Source organism: Bufo bufo, chromosome 9 (genome assembly GCF_905171765.1).
Source record: "Bufo bufo chromosome 9, aBufBuf1.1, whole genome shotgun sequence".
Classification (NCBI taxonomy): Eukaryota; Metazoa; Chordata; class Amphibia; order Anura; family Bufonidae; genus Bufo; species Bufo bufo.
The window spans coordinates 196,475,667-196,487,684 of NC_053397.1; the positions used below are offsets into that span (position 1 = coordinate 196,475,667).

At 44.1% G+C, this 12,018-nt stretch overlaps 1 protein-coding gene across 1 annotated transcript in view; it reads right to left on the reverse strand.

Moving 5' to 3' along the window:
• The window catches only part of LEXM (lymphocyte expansion molecule), a 30,980-nt gene extending 20,177 nt beyond the window's left edge, over positions 1–10,803 (reverse strand). Inside the window, exons 1-6 of the mRNA XM_040407239.1 lie at positions 10,719–10,803; positions 7,287–7,374; positions 6,185–6,355; positions 3,632–3,754; positions 1,174–1,311; positions 960–1,103 (exon numbers count right to left, since the gene is read on the reverse strand). Coding sequence (XP_040263173.1) covers positions 960–1,103; positions 1,174–1,311; positions 3,632–3,754; positions 6,185–6,355; positions 7,287–7,374; positions 10,719–10,768 — 714 coding nt within the window. The 5' untranslated portion in view covers positions 10,769–10,803. The remainder of the gene's footprint in view (positions 1–959; positions 1,104–1,173; positions 1,312–3,631; positions 3,755–6,184; positions 6,356–7,286; positions 7,375–10,718) is intronic.
• Positions 10,804–12,018: the final 1,215 nt, after the last annotated feature.

Genomic DNA, 12,018 nt, shown 5'->3' on the forward strand with positions numbered 1-12,018 from the left:
TGCAGGGACCCGGCATGGCCACTACACCATAAACGGAGCCGTGCTTCTTGTTCTATTCACAGTGCTAGTTCCAGCATCGGAGGGTGCAGGGAATAGTTGGTTGGTGCAGGAGTGGAATGTCAGATCCTCACCAATGGGATATTAACGACCTATCCTGGGGAGGTGTCCAAACCCCTTCCTCATATACATGCAAGCTGAACTTGCCTAAATGTGCATATGTTCTAAATGAGGCGGTGGCTTATCTCCCTTGAGAACGAAGGATCGGGCATGTTGAAAACCAACTTCCCAATCGTTTATCCCCCTCACACACACCTGCTGTTGGGGGAGGGACTGGACAAAACCATACACTTTAGATTTTCGGCCAGTCCTGCCAAAATCGGTGGTGTGGGTGATATTCATCTACTGTTTATGGCCACCTTAGGGCTCGTTCACACGAACGTTTTTGAGTTCCGTGTACGGGCTGTTTTTCATGCTCTGTATACGGAACCATTAATTTCAATGGTTCCGCAAAAAAAACTAAATGTACTCCATATGTCTTCCGTATCCGTTCCGTTTTTGCTGAACCATCTATTGAAAATGTTATGCCCAGGCCAACTTTTTCTATGTAATTACTGTATACTGTATATGCCATACGGAAAAACGGAACGGAACCGGAAACACTACTGAAAAAAAAGGAGAAAACGGCCCTCAAAACACAGAAAAAGACATACGATCGTGTGAACGAGCCCTAAGGATACCATTCAGTACTATGCGGGGAGGGGAATTTAGCACTTTTATCACTTCTTTAGCACTGAAGAAACCAAGTAAAGTGCCTACATGGTGGATGGAGCTGTGTAGTTCCGATGCATGTTCCCAGCAGATCGTGGGGGGTGCTATTAGTCAGACCCCCGTCAATATGATATGAAGGATAGGTCATCAATACTTTAGCTTTCTATCTTTATATATGTGATCATACTTACAGGTGTAGCAAAATATCCATATGTGATGGGCTCTGATCTTGACGGAGTGAATAGGTCGTATGGTCCTCTTTTACCCACATTATGTTTTAAGGTTTCATCTATGGACCACTTGCAGTTGTAGGTTCCTGGAGCCAGGTCACATCCCTGGAAGATACACTTCACATTAGGAAAGTGGAAAATGACAAACAGTCTCCGTCCTAACAGAGTTACTCACAACGCTGTCTGCCGTGCGACGTTTGCTTGTCTCGCTATCCATGATGCCTTTAGAGCTTGCTGACTTTGAAGCCCTCTCTTCAATTAATGCATGAGGGTTCCCTCCTTTTCCATAAGATCCAGGTCCTGGGCTACTGTTCTGCACGGAAGACAAAAAACTAGCCATGTTGGTTACTTATATAAATGCTAAATAATCTAACCACAGAGATTCAAATAAAATGACATTCAAGGGGTTATGTCATGAAAGATGTAAAAAAATCAAAAAATAATAATAATCAAACATTATATAGCACATTACAACCTCTTTCTAACAAATCTAGAACCGGCCCTGTACCTCACATGGATCCAGAGATCTTTCCATGAGATGCTAAAACTATTCTGCTATATTTATTTCAGGCTGGCAGCTCAGCGGGCGTGTCCTTTCTGCTGTAGCTCTTTCCCTGTAACTGCCACAGACTCTAACAGAAGATAGAAACTTAGGCCTCATGCACACGGCTGTGTTCCGCGGCCAAGAGCAGTCCGTGGTAACCCGGCCGGGATTCCTGCTGACAGCAGGAGCGCACGGCGTCATTGGTTGCTATGACGCCGTGCGCTTCATGCCGCAGCTGCACTATAGTAATACACTCGTATAGATCATGTGACGTACCATGTGATGACCGGAGTGACGTCATCACAGGTCCTTGAACTATAATTAATGCTCACCACAGGTCCTATTCAGTAAAAGAGACAGACGGAGATGCCGGGCTACGCGATCAAGTGGATTAAGGTGAGTTAAATGATTTTTTATTATATTTTTAACCCCTCCAGCGCTGTTTTACTATGCATTCTGTATTCAGAATGCTATTATTTTCCCTTATAACCATGTTCGGCCTCTTTCACACTTGCGTTGTCCGGATCCGGCGTGTACTCCACTTGCCGGAATTACACGCCGGATCCGGAAAAACGCAAGTGTACTGAAAGCATTTGAAGACGGAGCCGTCTTCAAAATGCGTTCAGTGTTACTATGGCACCCAGGACGCTATTAAAGTCCTGGTTGCCATAGTAGTAGTGGGGAGCGGGGGAGCAGTATACTTACCGTCCGTGCGGCTCCCGGGGCGCTCCAGAATGATATCAGAGCGCCCCATGCGCATGGATGACGTGTCCATGTGATCACGTGATCCATGCGCTTAGGGGCCCCCAAACGTCACTCTGGAGCGCCCTGGGAGCCGCACAGACGGTAAGTATACTGCTCCCCCGCTCCCCGCTCCACCATGGCTGCCAGGACTTTAGCGTCCCGGCAGCCATGGTAACCATTCAGAAAAAGCTAAACGTCGGGTCCGGCAATGCGCCGAAACGACGTTTAGCTTAAGGCCGGATCCGGATCAATGCCTTCCAATGGGCATTAATTCCGGATCCGGCCTTGCGGCAAGTCTTCAGGATTTTTCGCCGGAGCAAAAAGCGCTGCATGCTGCGGTATTTTCTCCGGCCAAAAAACGTTCCGTTCCGGAACTGAAGACATCCTGATGCATCCTGAACGGATTTCTCTCCATTCAGAATGCATTAGGATAAAACTGATCAGGATTCTTCCGGCATAGAGCCCCGACGACGGAACTCTATGCCGGAAGAAAACAACGCAAGTGTGAAAGAGCCCTTATAAGGGAAAATAATACAATCTACAGAACACCGATCCCAAGCCCGAACTTCTGTGAAGAAGTTCGGGTTTGGGTACCAAACATGTGCGATTTTTCTCACGCGAGTGCAAAACGCATTACAATGTTTTGCACTCGCGCGGAAAAATCGCGGGTGTTCCCGCAACGCACCCGCACATTTTCCCGCAACACCCGTGTGAAAGAGGCCTTAGTGTGTGAAGCGGACAGGAAATAAGGAAAATAACAAAAGGCAGGTGGCGCTACACAGACACATTTTATTGAATAGCTCAGTAGCCATAGTAAATTTAAAATTACATGCAATTACAAAAGTATTCAGATCCAGGTGCTAATTTAAAAAATGTAGAATATTTTTTGTGGCACAACCGCTTTAAAGGGATTAATCAGTATTAGAAAAACATGGCCGCTGTCATCCAAAAACAGCGCTACAACTGTATGCAGATTGTGTGTGACATAGCATCTCAGCCCCATTAGTTAGGGCTGAGCTGTAGTACCACACACCACCTGTAGGCAGGTGTGGCACTGTTTTTGGGTGACAGAAACCATATTCTTTGTGCATTAAAAATCAATAAACCCAAATATTATTATTTTTATTTTTTTTACAAAGGTGTCCATAGTCTTTAAGCATAAAACCACTGTCAGAGACTTCCCCTCTCTACAGAGGGTCACTTAAGGGGGTTGTGCCAAGATGTATACTTATACCTGTGGCTACGGGGTAAGCACTGGTAGAAAATGTACTACACATCCCAGCCATCTGCGTCATGGGGAAGATTAAAATACACAATAGTCTGGAAAATATAGCAAATGCTTTACCGTCTTATTTTCCTTGAATCGCACATCTCTGCTGCTGCAGACTCCCCGTACACTAGTTGGCTTCTTCTCCATCAATTCAACAAATGACTTTGTATTGTAACGTCCTGGTCCCATGTTTTGCTTCTGTTGTAACAGAGATGTCAGACCATGGGTTAATGTTGGCCACATACTAAAGGCATGGCCACATGGTCAGGTTTCCTGATGCAGTTTTTTTTTTAACTGTACATTTTTATTCAATTTTTTTTTATATAGAACATACTAAAAAAGAGGAAAACAAGTCACAGGCATATCATGAACCAAACACCCCAGGAAATCCCAGGGTAGGGAGCATAATGTAATCGAGTGACAATAGGAAGAGCTTTTGAAGTAGCTCAAGAATGAAGCATAAGTAAAAAATGTATATAAAATAAGATTCAAGAGGAAGGCCCAGGGAGGATCAAAGGTAGGCTCCATTCAGACGTCCGTAATGTGTTTTGCGGATCCACGGATCCGCAAAACACGGACAGCGGCAATGTGTGTTCCGCACATTGCCGGCACTATTAGAATATGCCTATTCTTATCCGCAATTGCGGACAAGAATAGGACATGTTCTATTTTTTTTCAGGGAACGGAATTGCGGACTTGGAACTGCGGGACCGCAATTCCGTATCCGGGCAGCACATCGTGCTGCCCCATAGAAATGAATGGGTCCGCAAATGCGGAACGAAATTGCGGACGTGTGAATGGAGCCGTAAGGTCACAATAAACCAATATTAAGCCATCAGCCGTAGTATAAGTCCGAATGCACACGGCCGGGTTCCGCGGCCGAGAGCGGTCCGTGGTATACCGGGCTGGATGCCTGTTCAGAGCAGGAGCGCACGGCGTCATTGGTTGCTATGACGCCGTGCGCTTCATGTCGCCGCTGCACTACAGTTATACACTATACGAGTGTATTACTGTACAGCAGCGGTGGCATGAAGCGCACGGCGTCATACCAACCAATGACGCCGTGCGCTCCTGCTCTGAACAGGAATCCAGCCCGGCATACCACGGACCGCTCTCGGCCGCGGAACCCGGCCGTGTGCATTCGGCCTAACAAGGGCTAAAGCCTGTATTACACAGGCTGATTGAGCAAGCTATTGTTGGGAAGAAAGCGTTCCCTCCCGGCAAACACCTGCTCGTTAGTAGGGGGAGACCGCTGCTATTACATGCAACGATCTCCTCCGCAGCATAGGGAGGAGCAATCGCTATGCCATTGCTCGTTGCCATACTGTCTAGTGGTTTGCCAGCAGCAGATAGACAGTACAATCTGCTTAAGGCCTCTTTCACACGACCGTATGGCTTTTCCAGTGTTTTGCGGTCCGTTTTTTTACGAATCCGTTGTTCCATTTTTTGTTTCCGTTTCTATTCAGTTTTTCCGTATGGCATATACAGTAATTACATAGAAAAAAAATTGGGCTGGGCATAAAATTTTCAATAGATGGTTCCGCAAAAACAGAACGGATAAGGAAGACATACGGATGCATTTCCGTATGTGTTTAGTTTTTTTTGCGGACCCATTGACTTGAATGGAGCCACGGAACTTGATTTGCGGAACGAAAAAATGGAAATGCAGAAACAGAATGCATACGGAGTACATTCAGTTTTTTTTGCGGACCGTTTGAAATTAATGGTTCCGTATACGGAACTAAAGAAACGGCCGATAAATGGAAAAAAAAAACGGTTGTGTGAAAGAGGCCTAAAAGGTTTATCCGACCCCTGAAATGCTCCCCCATATGCCCGGACTCCTCACACACAATGTTCTTACCTCACTCCTCGGCACCCGCGTCACTTCTGAAGCCTGCACGGCCGCTGCTGCATCTTCCCGTCGCGCAGATGAAAACATCCGGCGTCAGCCAATAGCAGTTGGCAATGGGTATGAGCCTCACTAGTGTCACCTGTGACGCTAGGGAGGCTTGTTCCCGTCACTGCCTGCTATTTGCTGCCCAAACCCCCCTCCCTGCCGCCGGAAGTTTTGATCCGTGCGACGGGGAGATGCAGCGGCGGCCGTGCGGGCTTCAGAAGCGATGCGGGTGTCGGGGAGTGAGGTAAGTACATTGTGTGTGAGGGGCCCGGGCATATGGGGGAGCATTTCAGGGGTTGGATGACCCCTTTAAAAATCAGAATTGCTCGATGAACAAGGGTTTGCTTATTCATCGAGTAATCTGCGGCAGTATTGCACTGCAAGATGATCGCTAACAAGAGTTCATGCGAACGCTCATTAGCGACTATCGGCTGAAAAGTCAGCCTGCGTAATACAGAGCCAACAATAGATAAAGACACCAGTACTTGCTGCAACCAAGACAAAAGGGAAGAGAAAGAAGTGAGGAGGGAGGGGAGCGACAAGAGGAGCCCTGACACAGTTTTGGAGGCCAAAATCAAGAGTGGATCATAAAAAGAGAGAAAGTATACAGGACGGATACGACTTCTCCTCTTATTTATAATTCACTTCTGGTTTTGGCTTCCAAAATTGCATCGGGAAACCTGACCGCGCGGCCGTACCCTGACAATATACATGTAATCGCCATCTCTCACCAACACGCGGTTCCTCTCCCAGGTCTCCTTGTAGAGAAGATGAGGCATCTCCGTCAACCTTTCTGTTTCTTCTGCTCTTTTCCATCCAGGTGTAGACGCATTTCTCTCAAGGACAGATGGGCTAAAATCACCAGCCGCTCCTTCGTATGTTCCCGGACCCAAGCGTCTTTCCTGGATTTAGATGACCGGATTACACAAACAGCTGATAATACGGCCCAAGCACGCCATTTTTACAGGACCATGGGGCCACATATCAAAACTTGGTACATCGCTCCCACTCCGCCAAAACCACCCTTAGTGGTTAGTTCAGAACATGAAAAGCGTATGGATATTTTGGTCTCCATTCTGTAATGCATAGGGATAATGCACACAGTGATGTCATAACACAAAGATGATAACACTAAATGTCAGGGATTAAACAAATTACGCCACAGGAACCATACACACAGTGAAGAGATTATATGCCCAGTGATGTCACAGTAGTGAGATAATGTACACAGTGATGTCACAGCAGTGGGAGAAGGCACACAGTGATGTTATAGTACAGGGATAATAAACACAGTGATGTCACAGTACAGAGATAATAAACACAGTGATGTCACAGTACAGAGATAATAAACACAATGATGTCACAGTAAATGTATAATGCACAAAGTGAAGTCACAGTGGTGGGAGGAAGCACACAGTGATGTCACAGTACAAGGATAACACAGTGATGTCACAGTACAAGGATAACACAGTGATGTCATGGTACTAGGAGAATGCACAGAGAGATGTCACCTGTCCCCTCTCCTGACATGTCTGTTTTAGTAACTCCTTGCATTCCGTGTCATTAGCAGCACTGATTGGGTAGTGTCAGACTGTGCAGGGACACACCCCCAACTAGTAACACCCATCTGAACCTTCACTGCAAACTGCTAGTAATTGATTGATATCTTCTAGCAGGAATAATGGAGGAATGGCACAACATAGAGTCACAAAAATATACTCTTATTATATGGGGGATGCAAGTCGTTACTAAAACAGACACGTCAGGAGAGGTGACGGGTTCTCTTTAATGATAGCCCTTTAATGTCCCTTGGCCGGTGGCCTCTGTACTCACTAGCTCCGATGTTGCCCTCTTGCAGTATGACACTTGTGTATATGTGCCAGGCTTCTTCAATTCAGGATAAACTGCCGACACGTCAAATCTGCAAGATAAAGTATAGGGTGCAAACGTGTCTGTAGATGTAAAAGTGCGATCGTGTGAAGGGTTTGGTAACGCACAGGTCAGTGACCTTACACTATGGCTACGTCCGTTACGTAAAAATTATTTTATCTTTGATTCCAATACAATAATAATAATAAGAATTTTACAGATTCTGGAAATATATGTCCCACTAGTTACTGTCTGATGTAGACCCCGCTCACTGTCATCCTTGTCACATCACAATAAAGCCGACCATAAAAACGAAATGTCAGCCGATGGGACAATTATTTCCATGTGTCCTCATTATCTGAATATACATAAAGGCACAAATATTATTGTTATTATAATTATTATTTTTTCTTACAAATGAAGTGATGATCTTCCTTGGATTCAGAGACTATGACGAAGATAAACCTGCACTATATATAATATGTATACTACATATAACCTGTGCTATATGCTATATGTATACTATATATAACCTGTGCTATATGCTATATGTAACCTACACTTTAAGGGAGTCTGTCACCTCCATATGGCCATATACCGCGCTTACATGGCTCTGTAGCACACCTACACAGGAATGCAATGATACCTTTGTTCTTTTCTTTAGACTTGCACCAGCAGGAAAAATGAAGTTTAATTTATATGCAAATGAGCACTCGCAAGTGCCTAGGGGCGGCGTTCAGTGTGTAAGTGCCCAGGGGCGGCGTTCAGTGTGTAAGTGCCCAGGGGCGGCGTTCAGTGTGTAAGTGCCCAGGGGCGGCGTTCAGTGTGTAGGTGCCCAGGCTGCCTTCTTTTCACTTTACTCCTCCCCAGTCTCTGCCTTTGCCCGTCCTCCAAGTTTCTTGCCTCATCAATAGGGCAAAGGCAGAGACCGGGGAGGAGTAAAGTGAAAAGAAGGCAGCCTGGGCACCTACACACTGAACGCCGCCCCTGGGCACCTACACACTGAACGCCGCCCCTGGGCACTTACAAACTACCCACGACTATAAACTTCTTCTCGCTGCATAAGGTGTGAGGCTCTTGTTTATCTCTCTTGGCCTTTCCTTCCTTCTCCGCTCTTTCTGGACTGTTGTCTTTCTATTTCTGTTACCCCCTCCCCCCTTCGCTTCCCTTCCCCTCGCTTCCCTTCTCCTCTTACCCTGGTCTTTCCTTTTCCCCCTACGAACTACCTGATGTTTCTTGTTTACTGGGCTGCACCTTTAATGAAGGAATACCCTGATATCGCCCGGCATATGCTGGTATTGAATATTTGCCATTCAATTTTCCTTGGTGCCTTCCTGTTACATATTTTCTGTTTACTTCTTATAGCACTTTATGTTTTTACTATTGTATCACTCATGCCTTATGAAGGTAACTCTCTTGGGCTGCGTCCCGAGGTGTCCTCCTCTCGTGATATGTTAATTTTAAATGGAAAATTTAATAAAAAGAGAATTTACAAAAAAGACCTCCTTCTCTCTTCTTATCACCTTTTCCCACAATCGCCTCCAAGATTTCTCCCGTGCATCCCCCAAACTCTGGAACTCACTACCCCAACATATCAGACTCTCACCTACAGTGGAATCCTTCAAAAGAAACCTGAAAACCCACCTCTTCAGACAAGCCTACAACCCGTGACCCTGCTGCCTCTATACCACCACGACCAACATCACCCGCACCTACTGTGTCCTTCACCCATACCATGTAGATTGTAAGCCCTCACGGGCAGGGCCCTCTCCTTCTGTACCAGTCGGTAACTCATCTTGTTCATGATTAGTACAATTGTCTGTATTATGTATGTGCACCCCTTATCATATGTACAGCGCTATGGAATGAATGGCGCTTTAATAATAATAAATAATAATAATATGCTATATGTATACTATATGTAACCTGCACTATATGCTATATGTATACTATATGTAACCTGCACTATATGCTATATGTGCACTACATGTAAAACCTGCACTATATACTATATGTGTACTATATATGTAATCTGTATATATGCTATGTCACATAGCATATATACAGATTACATATATAGTACACATATAGTATATAGTGCAGGTTTTACATGTAGTGCACATATAGCATATAGTGCAGGTTACATATAGTATACATATAGCATATAGTGCAGGTTACATATAGTACAGGTTACATATAGCATATATACAGGTTACATATAGTATACATATAGCATATAGTGCAGGTCCATATAGTATACACATAGCCTATGTGTATACTATATGGACCTGCACTATATGCTATATGTATACTATATGTAACCTGCACTATATGCTATATGTATACTATATGTAACCTGCACTATATACTATATGTATACTACATGTAACCTGCACTATATACTATATGTATACTACATGTAACCTGCACTATATGCTATATGTATACTATATGTAACCTGCACTATATACTATATGTATACTACATGTAACCTGCACTATATACTATATAGAAACATAGAATGTGTCGGCAGATAAGAACTATATATATACTACATGTAACCTGCACTATATACTATATGTGTACTATATATGTAACCTGTATATATACTATATGTAATCTGCACTATATACTATATGTGTACTATATATGTAACCTGTATATATGCTATGTGTATACTATATGGACCTGCACTATATGCTATATGTGCACTACATGTAAAACCTGCACTATATACTATATATGTAACCTGCACTATATGCTATATGTATACTATATGTAACCTGCACTATATGCTATATGTATACTACATGTAACCTGCACTATATACTATATAGAAACATAGAATGTGTCGGCAGATAAGAACTATATATACTACATGTAACCTGCACTATATACTATATGTGTACTATATATGTAACCTGTATATATACTATATGTATACTATATGTAATCTGCACTATATACTATATGTGTACTATATATGTAACCTGTATATATGCTATGTGTATACTATATGTAATCTGCACTATATACTATATGTGTACTATATATGTAACCTGTATATATACTATATGTATACTATATGTAATCTGCACTATATACTATATGTGTACTATATATGTAACCTGTATATATGCTATGTGTATACTATATGGACCTGCACTATTTGCTATATGTATACTATATGTAACTTATACTACAGACAATATATATAGAATTGCTAATTGGCAGGACAGCCTGTTATTCTCAGTTATATTAGATTTATTGCTTATAAAAATGCCCCTTGCACCGGCCGCCCCGCGGTCCTCACTGACCACACACAGGGCGGCTCTCTGAGTAAAGTGAAGGGGAATATCCCCCCGGTTTCCCGTTTCGTGAGGGCAATCATTGTACCTGGTACTTTGGCAGCCAAAAGGAGCCCCTGAAAACTTCTTCCCGGCCATTCTGTACCCTTGTCGCTATAGCAACGGAAGACGCCTTTCATACTTATGAACGCTCCCTGTCACGTGACGATCGCCCGCAGCCAATCACCGGCGAGACCCGGGGGCAGGTGTCAAGTTTCTGGAACTTCTGCCTCCTTATCCCGAGTCGTGTTTTCTTAAAGGGGCCAGAACACCTGTGCCTGGGGGCAGGAGGAGGTCACGTGACTCTGAGGCAGGGTCTCGTGAAAAGTAGTGCAGCGTGTATGAGACTTGTTATGTTCTGAGTGTGTGATGTTAGGGTTTTGGTACTGGGTCTGGACCTGGGTTCTGAGGATCATTTGGGGTGGGCTGGATTGTGCTAGGAGTCCACTTATCACCTGTACACAGGACTGTCTGATTGAAGGGACTCTCAGGAGAACAGGGAGTCCTGTCTCCCTCTTTGTATGGAGAGGTGGTAGCGCATGTGCTCCATCCGTAGTATATGGGACTGATTAAGGTATCTAAGTGCTGCAATCTCTGCTAGTCCCTATGACTTTAAATGGCTCCCCACCATGCATGTGCCAACTTCTCTCCATTACATTGGGGGGCACAGGACCCTTGTTCGTGCGATGAGGGTCCCAGCCCCATCAGTGATAAGAACCATCACCGGTTCTGTGGATAGTTCATAAAGTGCAGATTCTGGGACCACCCTTCCATTCAGTTCTGCTGGCCATTGACGTGACGTCATCACTCGGCCAACAGCTGCCTCTACCCAACCCCCTATGCATATGCGTGCTCAACTTGAGTCATAGTGGGCAACAGTCCCAAATTTACAGGGACTATCCACTGCTGCTCCATTTATCTCCACTTTGATTGACAGCAAAATAGCTCTTTTGGCACTGTTTTTATTTTTGGTTATTTACAACGTTCATCTGACAGGTTAGATCATGAGCTATTTCTATAGAGCAGGTTGTTACGGACGTGACAATACCAAATATGACTACTTCTTTTGGTTGTTTCAGTTTTACATAATAAAGCATTTTTAAAAAAAATGATTTTTTGTGTCTCCATATTCTGAAAGCCATAGTTTTATTAAAATTTTTTGGGTGACTGTCTTATATAGGGGCTAATTTTTTTCAGTATGAGATGATGGTTTGATTGGTACTATTTTGGGGTGCGTATGACTGTTTGATCGCTTGCTATTACACTTTTCTGGGATGTAAAGTGACAAAATGGCTTTTTTGACACCGTTTTTTTTTTTTTACGGTGTTCACCTGAGGGGTTAGGTCATG